Raw genomic sequence first — 25878 nt, 5'->3', positions numbered from 1 at the left:
AATCACAATTTGTAATAACCATTCCACGTAGAAACTACAAGTCCAGCCAAAAATATCATGATAAATAAGCTTATAACTAAGGAAAAGTTGAGCTCCCATGAGAGTATATTTTATCACTAGTGATTAAATTTAGAAAGAATATTATGAATAAGTTACCTACTTAATACAATTTTCTCTCACCGTTCAAACTACAATGTTTTCACCAACAAGTAATCTAGTCACTGAGCCTCGCAGTATTTAGCTTGACAAACTCATTGCAATATACATGAAGGTCTTTCCAAGTTGCCAAGAGTCTTCTGGCAGAAAAAAATATCCAACCCATCTTAATGGCATTCACATATAATGGTTACCTGGTAAAAAAGACGACATCATTCCAAAATCGCTTGGAGAAACAATGATAATGAAGGAGACATGGCTTGGACATGACGTAGTCGAAGATACTAGCCTCATAATTTATAGATCATGTTAAAATTCCAAGTAACTGAGCTTAGTGTGCAAACAAAAGGTGCCAATAGAAACTGAAGAAAGTGTTTCAATCTTCCCAGTTGATGAGCTCTCGTAATTGTTACCTTCAATCTTCATCTCCAGCATGTTCCAGTAAATAGTTTGCTGCCAGTTGCTCGTTCCTGTCACAGGCTAGGTATGCTTCAATTACTCGTGCCCGGTCAAAACCCAATGCTTCAAGCTGAATGATGTGAAGTGCATCAGACAACAGACTTAGTATAGTTATTGTATTTGAAACGAGTCATTCTATGTACAAAAGAATGAATGCATCGGAAACCCAACGAGTTTGGAATCATAGCTTTTGTATGCACAAAAGAATGAGATGGCATTCAGATCAAATTGCAAAAGGGAAAAAAAAAAACATACCCGTCCAATTGCTTCCTGCTCTTCAGGTGTTACACTAATCGTATGTGGCATCTCATCTTGATCAGGTTGATCAAACAGATCCCTGAAAATAGTTTATATGAAAAAACTTCAAAGCGTTGATATAGTAGGATTAATTTGAGAATTAAAATGAACGAATATGAGTTCAATTATGCATTTCCAAGTATAAGATGATCTCAATAAAGATACATATTGTGCATATGCATGCGAGACTAGAAATTGAGTTCGTAAATGTCATTATGGTAGCAAAAGGTGGAATCCGCTACCCCAGCGGCCCCACAAGATCGGCCCCACGACCATCTGTGAGATAAATAAGGAAGCTATAGTTGGCCAATGAGAAGGAGGGTTTTTTTCCTCGACTTTGCAGAGATTCGAACCTTTGCCTTATGGTAGCAACTCTGTTCCGCACTAGCCAACTCAACCTTACCCCGGGGGCAAAAAAAAACAATTCGTAAATGTCATTATGCACTTTGAGTAACGTGATATTAACAATGCTACAAATGCATTTGCAAGCAAGATTAGTAACCTAGTTCCTAGAGGCAATCCTTATCAAAGCAATCCATACCTCCCAAGAAGCTGAAAAGACAAATTATACTTATGTATATTAAGTAGAATAATTACCATTTTAGCAGACACTTGCAAACCTTAAAAAAGAAAAATATTTACAAGTAGAATAGTTATTATTTTAGCTATGGACACACAAATTTTACAAATGCAGAAAGTCAGAAACACAATGAGAAAGTTAAAACTTATATTTGATTATTGTAGTAAATATATGACAACTTGTATATTTATTGCCTGTAGACATAACAAATCCTATGTAAAATTTAAGCAAAAGATTACGCGCTTTGGGCAAGATTTCAGATCATATATAAAAAATTTATCTAACAAAGAAAATTTTGTCTTTTCTATCAGTAGTAGTTTCCAAACTATTTGCCTGACTTCTTTGTTATACAAACTATTCCAGAAAAAAAAATTATAGTCAATGGAAAGATTTAGAAACCAATGATATAGATGATATATTCTGTTTAAAGTTTGCAATAATCTCTTCTGGAAGATAAATCTCTAAATTCACTCTTTTTTAAAACCTCATTCATTTGAGTTTATTGGTGTTGGTGATCTAAACTCAATTCAATTTATCTTGTGCTTGATTGAAATATGAAATGATATTCTTATTGATGGCATGAAAATGAAAAACAGGAGATGCTTCTTCAAGAAGTATCCATGAAACAAGGATGAGAGGAAGGATTACATGAAACAAAGGAAAGGAGATAGCTAGCAACTTATTTTGAAGTTTCAAGCAACAGGAAAGAAAACTAGAACCATCACTATCGAAACTTGAGGTGCATGGACAAAGTTATTCTCCTATGATAAGTCAAACACAGAACAAAGGACAATAGCAAATTAGATAAATAATGGTTCATATTTCTTTTCCAAGAACCTATAATTTAGCTGCATTCCAAACCGCACTAGATACTTCAAAAGCATCATACATGCCATCTTAGTAGGATATTCAAGAGTTAGAAATCAAACTTTAGCTAGAAAATCAACAGCAAGTAGACTACATTGAGTAACAAGTGTGACTAACTCTTCAAGATCTTCAATAGGTTCATTTATTAAGTGAAGAAACTCTGCGTGATGATCCTGTATTAATCGCAACAATTGGGGGTTTTGTTTGCTTAATTCCTGGAGCATTGGCTGCAAACAGAGAGGTACTTATAAACAAATTTATATGTGCAAAAATATACAACTCAAATGGAAGTACTAACCTGCAATATTTGTGGATTCGCTTGAACCATTGCTCGCAAAGCTAAAAACTACAAAAATAATAGTACAAATTTCTGAGATAAATAGTATTGTAATTCTCACGAATATAAATACACACCAAATTCAAATAACAGTGACAAAAATAATAGTGGCAAAGAGCCTCCAGTCAATTAATAGTGTCTACTATCTGTTTAAGATAAGCTCTGGATATAGCCTCAGTACCTAAAAAAGGTATTAAGTCAAACTGTGTGACAGATAAGTCTTCTCTCATTCTGCAAAGCAGTAATCTTAAAACAAAATGATTGTATTCTCCATGTCCAAGATGAAACAATAACAAGTAAATCATTAATAATGCTGACAGTTCCGATAAGAGGGCTTGCCAACAAAATTGATCATGCAGATAAATCCCTATCCTGAGGTTGTAAACCAAATTACCAAACATCACCTAGCAACCGAGTGTATTCAAACATGTTCAATAAATTAGCATTATCTTCCACCCAAATTTGTATTCTTCTCAAACAATCAATTAGAAGTCTCTCCAGACATAAAAGTTAGTCAATCATGTCCATCTGTCAAGAAGGCTTAGTCACATAAACAAGAGTTAGTGTGCAAGTGAAGTAAACATACTTGTTGGTTATTTCTGAGGAAGTCGAGAGATCCACCTGCAGTACCCCCTCCAGAATTCGCATTTGCCTGGTGGACATAATTGGATCATGATTTATTTATCATGTCTGCTAAAGTAAATATAGTACAGAAGTAAAGAGGCAGAGCATTGAACCTGTGGGAACATGTTCAAAGGAGACGAATTTGGAGCAGAATTTGTTACTCCAAATAAAGGCCCTATAGCAGCTAAATTGGTTGCGTTGACCCCTTGAGCCGATACCTCAGATGAAGGGAAAGAATCACCAGAAATTGCAATTTCTGCTGTTGATGGAATGCCCTATTGTGAAATGGAAAACTGTGAACCGCAAGTGTTTTAATCGGTATTGTCAATTTTACTCTCAGAATATTACATACAGAATATAGGTATTCCACGGCGCGTTCAGGATTATTGTATGCAGCACGAAGTGCACGCAGAATTGTCTCCCTGTCCCAGTTGCCACCACCCATTTCCATCAATTGACTAATCAACTGCTCATTATTGCTCCCTTCAACTAAATTTGATGCAGCTTGACCATAGGCATCAGATAACCTGCAAATAAATTGTTAAGACTGCCTTGTTTTTCACATAGGATACTTCCACTAGCAATTCTGCAAAAGGAGGCATCCTAGAATGTCATGGGGGCATAGGGCACAAGTTCAGATGAAGCATAATGCACTCAAACATGGCATATAATCTAGAAGTACACAAAGTTCCACCTGAACAGACAAAAGATAAATATACTGGAAATGTCAAATAAAATATTATCACAATTAGGTAACTAGGACAGTCCAAAATCTGCATATAAGCAACATCCACATCCAGTTTCTAATATGAAAATATACCAGAAAGGAAGCATCCTTCTCAAGCATTAGTTATTAAGCTGGAAATAACATCATTGGCTCAACAACGAATTCACAAAGAAAAATAAATAAATAAATATCAATTGATTCCAATCTACAATAACAATCAAGCCTTATCCCACTAGGTGGGGTCAGCTAATTGATTCCAATCTGAATTTGAAAATTCATTTTGAAAGTGGCTATCAACTTGATAGACACACCCAAAATCTCTCACGAAAGTTTTCAATTGCGAGAAGTTATGATGATATTTACACATAAAATAATGGCATTCGAGCTGACAAAACCTTGTCTTAAAAATATTACATGTCATATTTCAGTTGCTATTTTAAATTGAAAGGTGAGAATTGCCCAAATGACAATAATCTAATTTTAATGAAGGGCAATGTGATTAAGAGGTGTGTTAAACGCTTTCAATAGCCTAAACTGAGTGAAATTACAAGTGCTAAGGCATTCACCTTTTTGTAAGGTTGGAGGCACAGCATATATAGTAATGAGGCATTAAATGCTTGTTATCTTGATATATTTATCATATAGATTCACATGTGTGTATCGTTTCCAATTATGCCTGTGTTTCTATTTTGATTAAGTGATAGGATTACTATACACAGAATCATTTTGATTAACTAATAGGTTGGCGGTATAGCATATACATGTTTTGTTGGCAATTGTTGCCAATTGGCAATTAACTTATACGATTACTGAACACATAATCATTATAATGGACATAAGCTACCAACACTCATAGAATAAAGAAGAAATAATTAAAAAAAAAAGGGCTTACTCTGCATTAGGTCGTTGAGATTGAGCAGATCCAGTTGATGAATTCTCTGAGACACTGAATAAAAAATGTAAAAAGGTCAGAAAAGTGTGGATCAAGTATAATGAAAAAAATGTGGCAGTTATCATATGCATTGCATGGAGGAAGAAAAGAATTACATAAACACTCACAGAGCTTGTTGCGGTGTTTGCTGGGGAGCTTGTGGTGGAATTTGTGATGAAATTTGTGGTTGAGCCTCCTTAGGAGAAGGCTGAACTACAGAAGTAGCTGAAGGCTATGGACACAGGCATTAGGTTTAACAACGGTGATTTGCAAACTCTTTTGACAAAGACAGGTAATGTAACAAGTACCTGACCAGATGAAGCTCCACTTGTGCCTGCAGCTTTACTCTGAAATGTTTGAAGTAACGATTGCATTATTTACAGTGATACGAAATAAAGTTATGACAATTGTAGGGGTTGAAATAAAAAGACAATCACAAATAAAGGAAAATAAGGCAATACTAAATCTGGGTCATTCAGTGACGATGAAAGATTATGTTTAGTTAACCATAAGACCAGATGTTCAAAAAAAGGGGAAAAAAACTGCAGACTGTAAAGGTAGAGAGAATATCCCTCAAAAGTATCAAATTATAAAGTGATAAGAAGACATCCATGTTCACTTTTTTCCAATTAGATACATCAACACACTGGTACACCTATCCAAACAAGTCTCAATCTTCAAAAACTCAAAATGGACTTGCAGCAAGTGCATTCTCAGCAAGAACAGCACTTGTGGGTGTTTGTTCCCCACAAGATGTGCAATGCTCACAAACTGCAAAAAAGCTGTCAGCAGCTAATTTGAAAGTGGTATGTAATAAGCAGAAAAGTGAAAGAACATGTAAGATGTAAAACTGTAGACTAAGATTATTGCATTTTCTAAGTGATGAAGCATTATTAATGCGAGCAACCACGAGCCTTATTATGCACAATTTGTATTTATAATAGTATTGGTCAATAGTAACAATTATTACTTGTTAGTTAACAGGAAATATGAAAGGGAGCCTTGGCGCGACGGTAAAGTTGTTGCTTTGTGACCAAAAGGTCACGGGTTCGAATCCTGGAAACAACCTCTTGCAAAAAGTAGAGTAAGGTTGCGCACGATGGATTCTTCCCCAGGACCCCGCATAACGGGAACTTCGTGCACCAGGCTGCCCTTTTTTTTCAGTTAACAGGAAATATGTGTAATCACCTTTTATAGCTGATAACAATAATGAATTACACCAGTAAAATTTTATTGGGCCTGCTCTCTCACCTTATCAGTTATTAGTACTACTAAATACTAAATTATTCTTGCTATTGATTATTGAATTTGTAACAGAATCAAAGTTCCCCATTAAATAACTTATTACATTAAACTAAATAAAGTGCAGTTGCAGTATATTGGTTATTAATATACTCCTCATGAGACACGAAGGAACCTTCTTAGTTGCCTCCATCTTCTCCCAAAGACACACTGTCTTCTCCAAAAACTGAAACTTCTTCCTCCACGTCACTCCTCCCCCAGCCAGATCTCCTGTCTCTTTGTTCCCTCCATCTCAAGCACTCCAGCAGCACCAGAAAATAGTTCAGTAGCTCCAGCACAGTAACAAACTACAAGTGGAGTCTCATGTCATCTCTGACAAAGGTTCTTTTCCTCCTTGTTGATCTAAAACAGCATCAGCTTTCCAATCTTGAAAAAAAAAATCACCAATTTTCTTCATAATCTCACTTGATTGACTTTTCAGCAAGACCTTTGTAATTGTCAACCTTATTTTCAGTTTTCTGCCAACCAACAACTCATACTTGAGATGTTGGACAAAGTTGGATCATTCTTGTATCATTAGTGACATAGTCTTGCATGGATTTGATGGAGGGATAACATTCATTTTACTCAATCCCAAGTAATTGGGACTTGCACAATTTGATGATGATAATCTAAATTCGACATATAGTTATAATACTAATATAAATATGCAAGCATTTCATTTGTAAAACAGTAGATTCAAAATTTATGCTGAAAAGTACCTTACTAAGCATGACAACGAGAAAACCATTTTCGCTAACTTTGTTCTCTTCCAGTGTGGTTTCATCTTTCAATACTTTTCCATTGTGAATCAGTAACTGCTGCCCCCATGGATAATTGTCTTTCCCTTGTACTTGCTCAATGTTTTTCTTCACAGCCATAATCTGTGGGATTGAAAGAAGATGTACTATCTAGTTACAACTATATAACAAACACTGCTGAAAAACAAATCGCCCAATCTACAGCCAACAAAATGCCCAAATGATAAGTCAATAAAGTCTAAAGTAATAGAACATTAACCAAAATTAACCAAGATTCCAGTTTTGATACAACACTCAAAGAAAAAAATTGCACATGTTTCCTCTAGTAAGAAGTGAGCAGCCAATAACTTTTTTTACAGACGTACTTATGGAAGCTTCTGATAATTATCAGCTCCTACACGTATAAAAATGGAGCACGAAGACATAATAACAATTCTTTATATTTGTTTTAACTGAGATTTAATTTGTCCATTGCTTCTATTTGAGGTAAAAAAAAATGCAATTTGTGAAACAGGTGCAATTATGGAGTAAAAAACTAGTTCTGTCTAACACTCGATGCAAGCGTGCTATTCCCCCCCAAAACATCAGATTACAAAGATCAACAAAAAGGGGAAATTACAGAACACGGTCAGATTTTTTTAACTGGATTACTAGATAGGTAAATCCATTCACAGTACAAACTCAGCAAAACAATGAATTCGTAGTTTGTGGAAAGTAAATCTCAGCAAAAACCACCGGGAGAGTAAACCCTCGGGAAAAAAAAAAAAGAGGAAATACATCAGGTATTCGACAGAACAAAAGAGGATCAAAACCTAGACCGGTTCGAAGGAAAGGATCAGGGACTGGGCAATGCCCGAGGAGCCAACAAGACATAAAAGAGATTCTACCGAATCACTGGGCTGGACCCGGATTTCGAAGTGGGTGCCCTTGAGCGTCTTCACCGTCAGCTTCATAGCGACCATATCGCTTCCTCGCCGCGAGCAGACGAGAGAAAGAGAGGGAACCCTAACTGGAAACAAATTGAGATCGAGAAAGGTACAGAACGCGCAGGCCTTTTAACCCCTTTTTATATTGCTTTAAGGTAATATGCATGACGGAACAAAGGGTCGTTGTTTCATTGGCCCACTGCATCGGACAATCAGAGGAGGGTAACGTTTCCGAGGATCGCGTAATGCGCGGGTAAGGAATCGGGTATAAATTCATGTCGGTTCCCGTTACTTTGTGCTGTAAGCTGTAACGTCGCGAGACGTGACGGCGTAATTCACACGATTGGTATGGTCGAACCGGAAGAGTTTTTGGATAGGTTGAACAAAAGATTTGATTACACGAATTAATTGATTAAACCAATTAAAATAAAAAATTCGGTTAGATGGTTAATTCGAAAATTAAAAAAACATATCGATATTTGATTTTAAATTTTAAATTTAAGATATCAGTTTAATCGATTATTTGCATGGTCTTCTCCTCCAATAAAATAGGCACTCCCGATATTTCACAAAATCTTAAGCTAAACGAATGAAACAATCATAAGCAATTTTGATGTTTCAAGTTATCAAGAATTTATTTATGTCCATTCAAGGAAGATAATTTCAATCAAATAATAAATTATAATAATTCATTAGATTAAATATAAATTAGATATATATATATAGTTTGTTAATATTTATATAAAAATTTAAAATTATTTATTAATAATGTTCATAAATAACATTTACAAACTAGGTGTATCAATAAATATTTTATCAATTTATAAAAACACTTATAATAAAGAAAACAGCATTTAAATAAATAAATTAATAATAACAAACTTACTAATATATATATATATATATATATATATATATATATATATAAGGACAAATTTATACACTGATCCAATAAGTGTCATGTCAATTTTTTTCTTCTCAGTAGTAGATAGATCAGTTTGGCACTTAATGTGATAAGGGTAATTTTTATCTTATAAATTTTCTACGCGGTGACCAAACACTACACTTGATTTAGTCCACAATTGCACCACCGAAGTGCTCTAGAATGCACAAGACAAGACACTAGATAAGCATCAGCATAAATAAGTCAACGTACAGGAAAAACCTCTCCACCTTTTGTATTAATACTAAAGAATTACAATGTCTCATTAGATGGGTTTAGTGGCTAGCGCATGAGGTATTGTCACCATGAGATCTTAGGTTCGAATCTCGACAAAGCCGAGGTAAATGTCTCCCTTATGTGCTAGTTTATATTCCAAAGGCTAGTAGTCACCCGTGATTTACCTCCTCCGTGTTAGCCCTGGGACGAGTTGGGGGGGCATTGGAGGCGAGTGCATTCGCCTTTTGTCACCACTGAAGGATTACAAGTGGACTCTCTTGACAGATTGTTCATACATTCCCTCATGTTTCTTTGTCATTGCCCAACCATGCCTATTTATAATTCATAGGCAGAAGTTGGCATGACGGTTACAAACGGTTGCATGATAGTTTCCTCAAATATCATGTCACATGTCCCAAACTATCATCCACACCATTTGCTGCCTTAGCCCCATGTCAAAGGCCAGCATGCACCCTTGTTCTTGGCACATGGTTCTGTTTCATGGACTTGAGTCGAATAGCCACTTTGTTGCATCATCCTTCATGTTGCATTGCATGCACCCGCTGCATGTCATGGCTCACGTTTTTTGCAAGCCATAATTGGCCAAATGCTCAGATTCCGCGCGTCCAACCTTTGCATCTGATCGCCACTATCAAGTCAACCTCCCGTTCAACTTGTGTTTGGACAGCCCCCGCGCGCTGCCACAAATCCACTCACTGCTTGGCATGCCTTGCGCACATGCCCAATATGCTGGATCCAAGGAGCAATGAGTCAATCCTTGCGCCCAGCCATGCCATCGAGTTAAGGGCTAACAAACCACCCCCACCAGAAAAACTCGACACCCTCGTTGAATGCTTCTATAAGTATGCCTGAATTTGCTTCTTGAATTGCCAAAAGGTAACATCGCTTTCCCATCTAGTCTCTGATTTGGGTCTTTCTTCCCAAAGAACTAAGAATTCTATCCTTCTATTCTTCTTGCTCATTCCGAATGTTTTATGGTTCAAGATTTCCTCAACATCATCACTAAATTGCTTCCTTACAACCGATGCAGCTCTCTTGGCATTGCTTCTTGATGGATTCATTTCATCTGTACGAAACTTCTTCAAACAATTTACATGAAATGTAAAATGTACTTTTAGCCTTTTATGTAAGTTTAACCTGTAAGCCACATTCCCAACTTTCTTTACAATTTCAAAAGATCCATCATACTTGACAATTAGCCCTCGATGAGCATTCTTGCTGCTAATTCTCTTCCAGATTTGAGGGGTGAGTTTCAATAATACTTCATTCCTAATAGAGAATTCTAAAGGTCTTCACTTCTTATCGACATACTTTTTTATTCTTCTATCAACTTTCCTTAGGCTATTTTGGACTTCCTTGAGCAATTCCTGCTTTTCCCTTGTATATCTATAGGCTGCAGGGCATTTTCCTACAGACTTTTGCTTGGTTATCTCCGCAGGAGTTGTTGGCTGCTCACCCAACACTATTTCAAAGGACTCCTTTCTGTGGCTGAGGTCTTATCCAAATTGTAGCAGAATTGTGCAAACCCCAACCAATTCTTTTGACTTGTTGTAACATAATGCTGCAAGTTTTCTTTGAGTATATGGTAGATCCTTTCGGTCTGTCTATCGATTTACGGATGATTTGCAGTAGAGAATTTAAGATCAGTCCCCATCATGTTGAACAAGGATGTCCAGAATCTCCTCGTAACTGAGTGTCCTTGTACTCAAAATGTCATTAGGCAAACCGAAGAATTTTACCACATGATGATAGAATAACTCCACAGCAACATCCGAGGGGCAAGCCGAAGATGCCGCAATCAATACTACATATTTTAAAAATATGTCTACCACCACCATGATGAAAGACTTGTCATACCTCTAGGAAGCCATTTATGAAGTCTATAGAAACTAAAACCCAAGGTTTCTCTGGAATAGGCAACGGTTGAAGTAGTCCCGCTTCCTTCTTTCTCTCTGCCTTGTCTTGTTGGCACACAAGACAAGTTTTGACGTAAGCTTCCACATCGTTTTTCATCTTCGACCAAATGTAAAAATAGGCTAAAAGAGCAAGCATCCGCTCAACACCCGGATGTCCAGCCCATTGTGGGTCATGAGTTTCCTTCAACACCTCTCTCCGCAAACCACCCACTGCAAGTATGAAGATTCTCTCTCCCTTGTAAATTAGGAGATCGTCCTCAATCCAGTACCACTATATGCCCCCATCTCTTACTTGTTGCACCAATTTTCCATAAGTTGTGTCACTTGTAGCAACAACCTTGATTCTGTCTAACATATCTGATTCTACTCTTGAGATAGAATAGAAAGTGGAAAAATTTTGGCAAAAATTTCCTTCTGATTCAATGCATCTACTACTTAATTATGTCTTCCAAGTTATGCTCCCAAGAAAAATCATACTTAGTCAAAAATTCTTGCCAACGAACCTGCTAGGGGACAATTTCTTTTAAGTTGCAAAGAAAGTGTTAGCAACATTATCAGTTCTCACAAGAAATCTTGTTCCCAACAAGTATACCTGCCAAACCTGTAGGCAATGAACAACTGTAACCATTTCCTTCTCATAAGTATAGTATTTTTATCCAACCACATTGAGTTTTCCACTTTCAAAGGCAACGGGATGACCTTCTTGTACCAACACGCCGCTAATAGATTTATCAGAAGCATCAGTATGTACTTCAAAAGGCAACTCGAAGTCCGGTAAGCGTAACACTGGTTCAGATGCCATTGTCATCATCAATTTTTCGAATGCTATTGTCATCTTCAATTTTTCGAATGCTTTCTTACATGCATCTGACTATTCCCACCACATATTATACTTCAATACGTTTGTCAATGGGATAGCCTTTTTTGAATATCTAACAATGAATTTATAATAGTAGTTTGCCACGCCCAAAAATAATCGTAGTTCCGGAACGATTGAAGGAGGTTGTTGTTGATACAATCGGCTTAGGATTAATTGGGCGATCACTATTTTTGATGTGCGTGTCAAATAGTTTAAGTTGGGTTTTATATTGGTTCTAATATGTACCTAAGTTGTGCAGGACTTGGTAAATTACATAAGCTTGGAAAGTCTCATCATATGACTCAGGTCCTTGAAGATTGGTGAAGGATTATGCATCCAAGGAACCATGGACAAGGAGCAACGGAGTGAAGAGAAGTGAACCTCAAGGCAACGTGAAGGATGGCATGAAGAAGAGTTGCAGACTCGAGTGCATCTGAGGGACAAAGGCTGAGGAGGATGGCTTCAAGGGCAACTCCGGAGAGGATGAGTGGGAATGTGTAAATTGACACCAATCGACTGCTGTTATGACAGTCAACTGGTACAGTCGACTGCTCTAGTCGACTAGGAGTGAACAGAATGTTTCTTTTCGCTTAGCTCATAGATACCAGTCAACTGCTGAAACATGCAGTTGACTGATATAATGCCGTTAGGATGATGATGCACAGAATCCCCACAGATTTGAATGGGAATAGTAGTCGTTGCGTGCTACCAGTCGACTGGTATCGGGATTTTCAGCAACCTATATATAAGGTTAGAAGCTTAGAGAGACAAATGCAACTGATGCAAAATACTGTTAAGCTCTCCAAGTGATCTCCAAGCCTTCACACTCTCATTCTCTTCCTCCTAAGCTCATCTTTAATCTTGTGAGTGGAAGAGATAATCTTGTTAAAGATTTCTCCACCTTCATTCTTGAATCGAAAAGGAGAAGATCATAGTGAAGTTTGATTGGGTGTGTGTATGCCTTGGATTAGTCACCTCAAGGAGGTGGAGACCAAGTAAATGAAGGAGTTAGCCTTACTTTCTTATTATTTTTCAATTTCATTCCTTTTTGTACTTCCGCTAACAAATTGTAGGTAACAAATTGAAGAAAGCCTATTCACCCCCCCTCTAGCCGCACGCAAAGGTTCTATCAATTAGTATCAGAGTCAGGTTTACATCGGAAGAACTCACCGTCAATCGAAGCATCAAGATGGCTTTTCAAGAGGGATATAGCACCGCTAGATCACCCTTCTTTGATGGCAACGACTTCACATATTGGAAAGGTAGGATGAAGTGTTATTTAATAATTGATATTGAAAATTAGTTTAGTGTTGTAGATAGATTTGAGAAGTCAAAAGATGGATCAGGAGCACCTCTTCCAACCAAGGATTGGACAAAAGAGATGACAAAGAAGGCTCAAGTAAATGCAAAGGCCATAACAATCCTACAATGTGGACTCTCAAAGGAGCAACTAAGCAAAGTAGGACCATTAAATTCCGCCAAAGAGCTTTGGGAAAAACTCATTGAGTTAAATGAAGGATCAAGCGGATCAAGGAAGGCCAAGAGAGATCTCTTGTTAGGGCAACTTCAAACTTTCACTATGAAGACCAATGAGACCGTGAGTCAAATGCATGGTAGATTCAAAGAGATAGTAAATGAGCTTCATGTAATAGGTGAGAAAATTGACAATCGGGACCTAGTAAGGTATGTTCTTCAATCTTTTCCTAGAACCACCTTATGGGCATCAATGGTTGATACGTATAAGGTTTCTAGAGATCTTTCTTTAGTCAAGCTTGATGAATTATTTTACGAATTTGAACTTCATGAACAAGCTAATGTGGTTTCACAAGAGAAAGGTGGAATCCTCATCATCCGAATCCGAGCAAGAATCATCGTATAGTGATGATGAAATGTCGGCAAGTGAAGTGACTCATTATGTCAAGAAGATGATGGGAAGATCAAGGAAATTCACAAGAAATGATGTGAAGAAAATGTTTCAACCCTCTAAAGGTAAAAGTAGTCAAAGTTTTAACACTAATGTCACTTATTATGGATGTAACAAGAAAGGATACATCAAGCTAAATTGCCTAGAATTAAAGAAGAAAGAAGAAAAGGAGAAGAAGAAGGAGAAAAAGAAGAAGGAAGTCATGGTGGCCCAAGCTACATGGGATACACCAAACATTGACTCATCGGATAAAGATGAGTTATGCCATGTTACTCGACATATGACATTTATGACATTTGAAGATGACAAAGAAGAATCAAGTCAAGAGGAAGTGTCAAGTGAGGAGGATTCATCAAATGAAGAAGAATCAAGTGATGATGAGGAAAAAGAATTTTCCAAAGTAGACTTTCTTTATAAAACTATTGCTCATCTCAAAAATGTATTTGTTAAATCACAATCTAAGGTGAAGACCTTGAAGGGAAAGTTTAAGTCTATTAGAAATGATGCATGTTCATTTAGCGAGTCAAGTATGCTCAAGGAAGAAAATGAAAAATTGAAGAATGGTGTGATTGAGCTAAGAACATGTCTAGAGAAGTTCACAAATGGATCCAAATATTTAGATATGATCATTAGAGACCAAAGAGCCGTTTACAACAAAATCGGAATATGATATAGATCTAAAGAAAAGAAAGTTGCATACATGTCTCTAATCAATGGTACTAGAAATGATGCACTTAGAAACAAAATTAAGAAAAACTCTAAAGGAAAGGTAAAACAAGCTTGGGTGCCTAAGAAATATTTGAATGACATTTCCGAATCAAGTGCATGGGTATCAAAGAGTTGTGTGTTTTATGTTGCTTAGGTAGAAGAGAAGAAGGATGCAAGTATGTGGATTGTGGATAGCGGTTGCTCAAGGCATATAACCGGTGATGTGAGCAAGTTCTCCACAATAAATTATATAAAGAAGGGAACGGTATCATTTGGGAATAGTGGAAAGCTCAAGATTATAGGCAAAGGTACAATTGAGGTATCATCTACAATTACCATTCATAAAATCCTATTGGTTAAAAATATGAAATTTAATTTGTTTAGTGTTAGTCAATTATATGATGTCGGATACAATGTAGAGTTTCATCCCGAAAAATGCTTAGTCAAGCACAAGAGTCTTGAAAATGTTGTGTTAAGAGGATATAGAAAAACAAATCTATATTATGTTGATCTTTCATATGTTCTAATCCCTCTATTAAGTGTTTGATATCAAAAGAAGAGGAAGGATGACTATGACATAGAAGACTTGGACATATCAATATGAGGAACATAACCAAAGTAGTCAAGATGGAGCTAGTGAAGGGACTACCAAAAATCAAGTACATCTAGAACAAATTGTGTGATGCATGCCAAGAGGGTAAGCAATCAAGACCATCACATAAAGGTAAAACTTTAACTAGTACGTCATTACCATTAGAACTATTACACTTGGATCTTTTTGATTGTCATAGAACACCTTCCTTGATAAATAACAAATATTGTTTGGTAATAATTGATGATTACTCTAGATATACTTGGGTTTATTTCTTGAAACATAAGGGAAGAACTTTAGAAATAATCATAGGATTTACCAAAAGGGTAGAAAATGAAAAAAAAAACCTAAAATTTGATAGAATTCGAAGTGATCATGGTGGAGAGTTTGAAAATTTGAACTTTTTTAAGTTTTGTTTAGAAAATGGCTATACGCATGAATTTTCTTGTCCAAGAACACCTCAACAAAATGGTGTAGTGGAGAGGAAAAATAGGGCCTTACAAGTGGCGACTAGGACCATGCTCAATGCATATTCCTTACCTAGCTACTTGTGGGCCGAAGCGGTTAATACCGCATGTTATATCCAAAATTGTGTCTTGATTCACAATTTTCTAGGAAAAATACCCTTTGAACTATGGAATGGAACAATTCCATCAATTCACTATTTCAAAGTATTTGGGTGTAAGGTCTATATTCTTAATACAAAAAATGACTTAGGAAAGTTTGAGGTCAAGTCAGATGAGGGAATCCTAGTTGGATACTCATCTACTAGTAGAGGATATAGAGTTTATAACAAAAAAACTCAAACGATTGAGGAATCATCCAATGTTAAATTTGATGAGTCTACTAACACTTATCCTAAGAAATCATCCATTGATAAGGATATAATTGAACAAAATCAAAATATTACTCAAGAAATACAAGATTTACATTTAGGAGGCATTGATCAAGGGGGAGGAAAAAGGAGTTCGGATGATGAAAGAAGCAATGACACAAATGAATATCATGAAGGTGATAATCCCATAATTCCTAGGACCTTAAGGCATCATCAAGATCATCCTATTGATCAAGTAGTTGGAGATGTTGTACAAGGGGTAAGAACTAGATCCTACTTTAGAGATCATACTAGTCACATTGCTCTAATATCGCAACTTGAACAAAAAACAATTGATGAAGCCTTATTTGATACGGATTGGATTCTAGTAATGCAAGAAGAGTTGAACCAATTTGAAAGAAGTGACGTATGAGAGTTAGTTTCAAGACCTAAGGATAGTACAATTTATTGGTGCGGTTAGCACTAACGGTCTAACTCAAATTTTGATGAATGACAAAATAGGTTAAGTTAGTTTTGTTGTTATCTAACACTCTAACCGAGTGTGCAGGAGAAACGCAGACGGGTCGACGGGTTGACCTGATGTCTGACATGAAGTCCAAACGGGTCGACGGGCTGACCGGACGTTTGGCACGAAGTCCAGCTAGGTCGACGGATTGACCGGATAGCTGGCACGAAGCCCGGATGGGTCGAAGGGCTGACCGGACATTTGGCAGGTAAGTGAAGGTAAGTCACTGGAGGAGAGTGACTGTGAGGACGCGTTCCCTAGAAGGGAACATTAGGCGCTGATCCGACTTAGACCCATTTCGGATCTCTAAGTCGAGATCGTGACTAGATTCCGGTCTTGAGGAGACGGAATCTAGCTAATACTCTAATTATTAACTTTAAACTGTACTAACACCTTGTTTTGCAAGATATATATATCATATGTTTGCCTCCGAACCAACGTTTTCTTGCAAGAAGGAAGTTGTTGGAAAACCAGAGTCCAGGCGCCCGGGAGGGATCCGGGCACCCGGAGGTGAACTTTTATCCGCAACGTCATCTCGTCACGTGGAGCGCCCTGGTTGGCTCCGCTACATCATATTCAGGGCACTCTGGAGGTTCCAGGCGCCCCGAACCTCCTATATAAGGAGGGTAAAGGCTGAAGCTCCAATAACAACTCACGATTCGCTCTCTGGTGCTCCTACGACGCTGCGAAGACAGCCTGACAACGCTCTGCTCATTTCATTCTTCTTTTTCTTGTCAGTATTATTTTTTCATTAGCTTTCGTGTACTTTAAGTTGTAAACAATTATTTCGAATTGTTAGTGAATTATCCATCGAAAGTACCCTTACATGCGGGCCTTGGAGTAGGAGTCGACACAGGCTCCGAACCAAGTAAAACTACTTGTGTCATTTTTTCGCATTTATTATTCCACTGCTTACTCGAGAATTTTTTTAATCGATATTCCCCCCCCCCCCTCTATCGAATCTATGATCCAACACAATTGTTACAACAAAATAGATTTTTAGAAACAAATTGGATGATCAAGGGAGAGTCACTAGAAATAAGGCTAGGTTGGTAGTTAGGGGGTTCAATCAAGTAGAGGGACTTGATTATGATGAAACTTATGCTCCGGTAGCTCGGTTAGAGTCCATCCGAATCTTAATAGGATATGTCGTTTACATGAGTTTTAAACTTCATCAAATGGATGTAAAATCGGCTTTCCTAAATGGGTTTATTAAGGAAGAAGTTTATGTAGAACAACCACTCGAATTTGAAAATATGGATTATCCGAACCATTTTTATAAACTTAAGAAAATATTATATGGGTTAAAACAAGCTCCCTCGACTTGGTATGAGAGACTTTCATTTTTTTTAATCTCTAAGGGTTTTAGAAGAGGAACAATTGACCCAACATTATTTCTAAAGTCTAAGGATGAAGACATTTTTATTGCTCAAGTCTATGTTAATGATATCATTTTTGGCTCAACAAATAATGAACTTCTTCATGACTTTATCAAACACATGGAAAGTGACTTTGAAATAAATCTAGTTGGAGAATTGAGTTTCTTTTTGAGATTACAAGTTAAACAAACTAGTGGAGGAACTCATGTCTGCCAAACAAAATTTGCTAAAGAACTTATCAAAAAATTTGGGTTGGAAAATACTAAAGGAGTATCTACTCCTATGGGGACTAATACCAAGATAGATAGTGATCAAGAAGAAAACATAGTAGACCCAAAGCAATATAGGAGCATGATTGACAGTTTGCTATACCTATCCGTTAGTAGACCGGACATATTATTTGCGGTAGGAATGTATGCAAGATACCAATCATATGTCAAAGAGTCGCACTTAATAGCGGTAAAGAGAATCTTGAGATACATCAAGAGCACTCTTAATGCGGGTCTTTGGTATCCTAGGACTCGAAATTTTGACTTAATTGGATATATCGATTTCGATTATGCAGGTTGCAAATTAGATAGAAAGAGTACTAGCGGTGGATGTAAATTTCTTGGACCTTCTCTTGTAAATTGGAGTAGTAAAAAATAACCTTGTGTGGCCTTGTCCACTACCGAAGCCGAGTACGTGGCCATGGGTGATTGTGTAACTCAATTGCTTTGGATAATGCATATCTTAGAGGATTATGAGCTACACTGTTCCAAGGTCAAGGTATTGTGTGATAATGTGAACACCATCAATTTGACCAAAAATTCGGTGCATCACTCTAGGACAAAGCACATTGAGGTAAAAAATCACTTCATTAGAGATCATGTGGCAAGAGGAGACATTGAACTAATTTACGTTAAATCTAAATTTAATCTTGCCGATATTTTTACCAAGTCTTTACCCGAAGCGGAGTTTACCTCCATTAGGAGAGAACTCGGTATGTGCCTCGTAGAATAGTGGATTTAGCTTTTCATGATCCCATAAGTTAACATTTGAATGTATCTCACAAAGGATCTAGGATACTTTGCTTATACTTAGACATCATGTGAGATATTAGAAAGATGCATTTGGTTCATCATATTAGTTATGATGCATTACTTCGAACCAAAATGACATCTATAGATATTAATCCTTCATTGGACCAATCATTGGGAAAGCTTGTGCACAATCAATGTGCTCATTGCTCCAAGAATATGATTGGAAATTTCAAATAATATAATCTTGCATGCATTTTGCATTATGGGTCTAAAGGTATCTAACTATGAACTAGATGCAAAATTATCATATAAATGAATACTAGGAATACATTCAGGTTTGGCTAGGTCAAATATATTAAGGAGAAACCCAAACTAGTGTTTTAGATCAAGGTTGCATCTTTGTAATCTTGATGGTTATGAGGTTGGTATCTATCTTGAAATTTGAGTTGAATTCAATTTTATACTTATTTTCCCAAACAGATATCGACATAACAAACCTCTCCATAAACATTCAATATTTTTGAAGGTCTAGAGATTAATTGGCGCATTTCTGAAACTTGGATCCGGAATAATTCTAGTACACTGCGTGCCAGTCAACTGATACAGACAGCAGTCGACTGGCACAGTCGACTACTCAGTCGACTGATAATACTGTCCCACAACACAAAATGGTTTTGTATGTTTTTTTTGGGGGGTTTAGTCGACTGGTACCCTTGGTTTTATATATACGCGCGCCCGATCGGGCGGCGGTAGAAACCCTAGGTTCCACCGTCGTTCGCTAGTTTTTCGTCTGTCACTCCTCGCGCCTGCCTCCTCCGACTCTTCCTTGCCCTCCAAACCTTTATAAACCCTTGGATCTACATTTCCTCTTCTCTAGCAACCACATCTTCTCTTTGAAACAAGGTCAAGCGGCCAATCTGAGTCTAGGGTTGAGGATTCTGTCGTTCCATCTTCAACCGATCAATCAGAGGCACATGGAGTGTCGGTAATGCTTTCTTTCAACTTGACTCTTCAAATTTTAGTTTGATTCATGTCTAAAATTGTCTATGTTTCGTTTCCCTTCCTATTTGGTTCAAAATGGCCACTGTGTATTGCACTTACATGGTTTAAAGTTAGGCAAAAACGTCAAGTTGATGAGGGTATCTCTCAGCAGTCCCCTCCCACGCCTTCAGGAAATCGGTTTCCCTCCGAGGCCAGCTGACTCCGTTTTGAGAATACTATCTTTCAGATGATGAGTTGTCGGTATCTCAATCGCTCATATTTTACCAGAATTGCCCTTGACATCGTAGAGATAGGTGTGCATTATGGTTTGGATTAGTTATTCCATTGTATGACCACGATTAATTTATATCTATGTAAGGAATTCTATAATAATCTGAGTCCGCCTCATACCGGTGGTCAAGCATATATCACTACGGTCGACGGGATATCCATTGAGTTCACACCTGATGTATTGAGGTCATTCTTAGGATGTAGGTGATCTGCTAGCACATTCATGTGTTTTCCCCAGGTTAATGATCCCCTCACTGAGTCACTTTCCCATGTCTCCATAGATATGATTCATCAGCATTACTTTCATGCTCCCAGGGCTCCCTAAAATGCATTTTTGATGTCACACGTATGTCAGTCCCTAGTTACATTTTCTATAAGGTTGTCATTGCTTGTCTCCTGCGCATATTAACTAAAGGGCAAGCCAAGATTAGACTTCCTCATTTAGTCATGATGTATGCTTGGAGCAGTGTCTTGATATTGATGTCGCCCTTCAGGTCTATGAGTCCATCATTCACTTTTCTAGACCAGTTCAAGAAAAGTTATACATGTCATTCTGTCACGTCTTGACATCGTTTTTCATCACTAAAGGGATAGATGTCACTAGGGGGTCATTGCATCAGTTGTCCAAGGACTTTGATCAGTTAGGGCCTCAACAGATCTCATTAGCACAGATTGAGTAGCGTGAGGGTGTTATGGTTTGGCGCCGCTGACCTGGCCAGGATGATTCCGACTTAGAGGATAATGCAGAGGAGGTCCCTGCCCCTGTTTCAGGAGCGGAGCGTACGTCCCTATGGGAGCGAGTCTTTCACTTGGAGGAGTTTGTTCGTGAGGAGTTTCGGAGTTCCCGCTAGCAGTAGACAGAGATGTTTGACATGATGCGACGTTGGGATCTTGCCTACCAGGGCCCTCCTTCTCCTCCTTCCCATGATGATGCTTCGGCGTAATATCTATGTTCTGTTACTTGGTGTCCGGTGCATCTTTGGCTTTGACTTGTTTATTATCTATCACCTCGAACACCTTTGATGTTGTTGTTTCTTCTAACTATGTCTCTTGAGGACTTTGCATATCTATCTATGCATGACTGTTATGTTTATTTATAAGCCTTTTAGTACTATTTCTTATATGCTTCTGTTTCACTATTAGTATATATTCATGTGCGCATGTGTTTCCCTAGTTTTATGTCTATTCTGTTCGAGGTTTGTCTGATTAATTATTTGGGGAGTATCCTGTGTCTTTAGGGCCTGATTTCACTTTGCTGGTATTTTTGGATTAATGAGCACGATGGGATTGTTGCTTTCTCTATCCTTTTTGATGTTTGTCAAAGGGGGAGGATGAGACAAGTTTAAGTTAGAAAGTTGTTTTTGAAAATTATGTGATAGAGCATATGTTAAGGGGGAGTTTGGATTTCATGATTTATACTTCATGATTTATGCTTCATGTTTATAATTTTCAAAGTTATTCTTATGTCTAACTTAAACATATTGTCACACATAAAAAAAGGGAAAATTGTTGATACAATCGACCTATGATTAATTGAACGATCACTATTTTTGATGTGTGTGTCAAAGAGTTTAAGTTAGGTTTTATATAGGTTCTAATATGTACTTAAGTTGTGCAGGACTTGATAAATTACACAAGCTTGGAAAGTCTCATATTATGGCTCAGGTCCTTGAAGATTGATGAAGGATGATGCATCCAAGGAACCACGGACAAGGAGCAACGGAGTGAAGAGAAGTGAACCTCAAGACAAAGTGAAGGATCGCACGAAGAAGAGCTGCAGGCTTGAGTGCATCCGAGGGACAAGGCTGAGGAGGATGACTTCAAGGGCAACTCCAGAGAGGATAAGTGGGAATGCGTAAATTGACACCAGTCGACTGCTAGTTATGACAGCCAATTGGTACAGTCAACTGCTCTAGTCGACTAGGAGTGAACAGAATGTTTCTTTTCGCTTAGCTCGTAGATATCAGTCGACTGCTAAAACATGCAGTTGATTGATATAATGTTGTTAGGATGATGACGTATAGAATCCCCGCAGATTTGAACGGGAATAGTAGTCGATGCGTGCTACCAGTCGACTACATGTTTTAGCAGTCGACTGGTATCGGGATTTTCAACAACCTGTATATAAGGTTAGAAGCTTGGAGAGACAAATGCAACTGATGCAAAATACTGTTAAGCTCTCCAAGTGATCTCCAAGCCTTCACACTCTCATTCTCTTCCTCCTAAGCTCATCTTTAATCTTGTGAGTGGAAAAGATAATCTTGTTAAAGATTTCTCCACCTTTATTCTTGAATCGAAAAGGGGAATATCATAATGAAGTTTTATTGAGTGTGTGTGCCTTGGATTAGTCACCTCAAGGAGGTGGAGACCAAGTAAATTAAGGAGTTAACCTTACTTTCTTATTGTTTTTCAATTTCATTCCTTTTTGTGCTTCCGTTAACAAATTGTAGGTAACGAATTGAAGAAAGACTATTCACCCCCCTCTATCCGTATGCAAAGGTCCTATCAGTTGCCACTCAACAATGGCGAGCACCTTCTTTGAATCCATCTGAACATGGCACTTGCTGACCATGTGTCCCAAGAACATTACTTCTTGGTTAACAAACTCGCACTTCTCTTTCTTTACAAAGAGTTAATGCTTCTTTAGCTGATCAAATATCATCCCTTAAGTGCTCCAAGTACTCTTCCAATGACTTGCTGTAGATTACAATATCATTCAAATAAACTACAATAAAGTTGTCAAGGGAGTCATACAACACCTTGTTCATCAAGTTGCAAAAGGTAGCAGGGGCATTTGTCAAGGCAAAGGGCGCGATCAAAAACTCGTAAGAGTCATAACGAGTCATGCATGTTGTTTTGGCCTCATCTTCTTCTACAATTCTAAATTTGCTAATAACTTGATCGTAAGTCAAGTTTTGAAAACCATGACGTCTTACTCAATCTATCCAGCAAATCTTACACCAACAGAACATGATACTTGTTCTTCACCGTTACTTTGTTCAAGGCCCTATAATCCACGCACATCCTCAAGCCATCATTTTTTTTTCTTTTGGAGCAGCACTGGTGCACCAAAAGGAGGCTTAGATGGTCGAATATACCTTACCTTCAACAGTTTATTCAATTGTTTACGCAATTCAACAAGTTCTAAATGAGACATATGGTACGACAAACTTGCAGGAAGGACAACACTAGAGATCAATTCGATTTTATGGTCGACATTTCTCCTTAGTGTGCGTTTGGTTCGGGGTTATCCTTGATAACCTTGGTTATTCATCCAAGGTTATCAACAAAAACCTTGTTTGGTTTATGTAATCGATAATTTCCGAGTATGTTCCATGCTCGACACGTCAGCAAAAGGGGCATGCAACCTGGAATCGGAAAATCTCAGAAAACTGAGGTTTTTCTTGATTCTGGGGTTAACACAATTTTTTTTACCCAAAATACTCTCAAAAAAGATAAAAATGTGATAAAAAGAAAAATGTAAAGAAAAAAATTAAACAAATTTAAAAAATAAAAAATAAAAAATAAAAAACTTAAAAAAACATTTAAAAAAATTTAAAATAGAAAAAACATAAAAATAATAAAAAAATTGGGAAAAGAACATAAAAATAGGAAAAACTTAAAAAAATAAAAAACGTAAAAAATAATTAAAAAACATAAGAAATTAAAAAAATATATATAAAAATAGGAAAAAATATAAAACAGAAAAAACATAAAAATTTTAAAAAATAAAAAAAACATAAAAAATAAAAAAAAAAATATTTATTTTAAATTAAAAATGGGAAAAATAAAAAAAATAGAAAGAAATAAAAAAAAACACATGAAATAAAGAAAAATGTGAAAAATAAATAAAACGTAGAGTTTAAATAATAATAATAATAATATATGGTTAGTTTTGTAACTAAGGGTAATATAGTAAAATATTAAACTAGGTTATTTATTAAAACCTTCAAATAAATAATTTTTTTTGTTCATTAACTAGGTTGAACCAAATAATATTTGGTTATATTTTATTCCCCATATAACCTTGGTTATGTGATTACTTGATAATCACATAACCAAGGTTATATATGATAACTTGAACCAAACACACCCTTAGTGGCAAGTGTTTCGGTAACTCCAAGGGTATCACATCTTCAAATTTGGACAGAATGTCTTTGACACCAACTGACAACTCAATATTCTTGTTCGATTTGATGTCGATTAAGACAATCAAATAAGTTGTTTCGCCTCGCGCGCTTTAAGCCTTTCTTCAGTGACATTACAGATATAATGTTTGTCTTCCCCTTTTTCTAGCCCTTACCATAAGGATACACAGTAGGAACATAACACGAATTTGACTCTTGCATTACCATTACTCCATCCAAATGAGGCATGACCACCGTCTTTGTCTTCCACAAGAAATCAATACCCACGATTATTTGGAAATCCTCAAGTGGAATCACCATCATATTTGCCTTTCCAACCCAAGATCCAACAATTAAAGGTGCATTGTAGTCATACCTACAACTGACTGCGCCTTGACCCTTGACATTCACCCATTGATGTAGCTTAGATATTTGCTTATTGACAGCCCATAATCTTCCACCATCTTGGCAGATACAAAGGTATGAGTAGCCCCCGTATCCACCATAGCATTCACACTTGTCCCATTCATTTCAACAAAAATGTATAACAATTGAGAGTGAACTCGCACCATGTCTTCTGACATATTGGTTAGTAATTCAATAAACTCATAATCAATAATTAGGTCAAGCAATTGTAAAAGGTTAACAAGCGTAACAATTTTCTGTTCATAATCTTCTCCTTTATCCCCCACCAAGAGGACATTTAACTTCTCGCATTTTGGACAATCTTTAGCAAAATGAGGGTTGTTTCACAAGAAACAACCCTGATTCTCCAAATTATCCTTTCCTCGGGTAGCCGAATGCTCTGTCTTTTCTTTGCCTTGGTTGTTTCCCAGATCCTTCTTTTTGTCCTTCTTGTCGTCTTTCTTCCATTCTCATTTCTTATCCTTGTGGATAAAATTAGACTTGGAAGATGAAGAAGTGTTCAAATTATCTTTACTCATGCGAAGGTCCACCAAGGCATCGACAACAACAATTGCACTAGGCAAATCCTTCACATTTTGCTTTCGAAGTTCAACCTATGTCCAGGACTGCAAACCATACAAGAAGTTATACAAGTTATCCTCCTCGAACATATTTTGAATATCTAGCATCAAAGAACTAAATTCTTTGACATAGTCTCGCACAGAACCACTCTGTTTGAGACGTTTCAAGCCATCTCATGCAATCCATGAGGTGTTGCCTAGAAGGAATTGATCCTTCATCTCCTTCTTCAACCAATCCCACGTATCAATTTTATGTTGATCCGCATTTGTATCATCCACCATGCGGGTTCGTCACCAGAGCTTTGCATCACCAACAAGGTATGTGCTTGCAATTGTTACTTTCTCGGTTTCAAGTACTTTTACAGCCACAAAGTACTGCTCCATATCCCATAGGGAATTCTCTAGTTCCTTGGCACTCTGTGTACCTCCAAAGGATTTTGGTTCAGGAACTCTTACCAACGGACGATGAGGCCCTATTTCTACACTAGAAGTCATTGTTCTTCGCAGAACAATAACTTCAAAGCGTAGATCCTCATTATTCTTCCGTAATTGTGCCATCTCCTCCAGTAAAGATTCTTCGATCTGCTCCAGATTAACCTCCAAGTCGAGAATCTTTACAATTAGATT

At 37.1% G+C, this 25878-nt stretch overlaps 1 protein-coding gene across 1 annotated transcript; it reads right to left on the bottom strand.

The window, feature by feature from the left end:
* Nucleotides 1–77: 77 nt before the first annotated feature.
* Nucleotides 78–8077, bottom strand: LOC121971106 (ubiquitin receptor RAD23b-like). Its single transcript, XM_042522225.1, has 13 exons — nt 7908–8077; nt 6982–7143; nt 5287–5325; nt 5107–5210; nt 4940–4993; nt 3673–3847; nt 3434–3595; nt 3283–3348; nt 2658–2705; nt 2477–2586; nt 871–952; nt 570–685; nt 78–350 (listed from the first exon to the last, which is right to left on the bottom strand). Exons 1-12 carry the CDS (start codon nt 7980–7982, stop codon nt 572–574), a joined length of 1191 nt encoding a protein of 396 aa, XP_042378159.1. The 5' UTR covers nt 7983–8077; the 3' UTR covers nt 78–350; nt 570–571.
* Nucleotides 8078–25878: the final 17801 nt, after the last annotated feature.

This window comes from Zingiber officinale, chromosome 4A (assembly GCF_018446385.1).
Source record: "Zingiber officinale cultivar Zhangliang chromosome 4A, Zo_v1.1, whole genome shotgun sequence".
Taxonomy (NCBI): Eukaryota; Viridiplantae; Streptophyta; class Magnoliopsida; order Zingiberales; family Zingiberaceae; genus Zingiber; species Zingiber officinale.
This window is presented reverse-complemented; position numbering and strand designations above follow the sequence as displayed.

Bases quoted from the DNA above. Each gene is read 5' to 3' on its own strand.
- LOC121971106 (XM_042522225.1), bottom strand. From the start codon at position 7,982: ATGGTCGCTATGAAGCTGACGGTGAAGACGCTCAAGGGCACCCACTTC. The intron at 5,211-5,286 runs GTACTTGTTACA...CTGTGTCCATAG, and splicing joins GTGGAGCTTCATCTGGTCAG to CCTTCAGCTACTTCTGTAGT. The intron at 953-2,476 runs GTTAGTCACACT...AACTATTTTCAG, and splicing joins CCTATTGAAGATCTTGAAGA to GGATCTGTTTGATCAACCTG.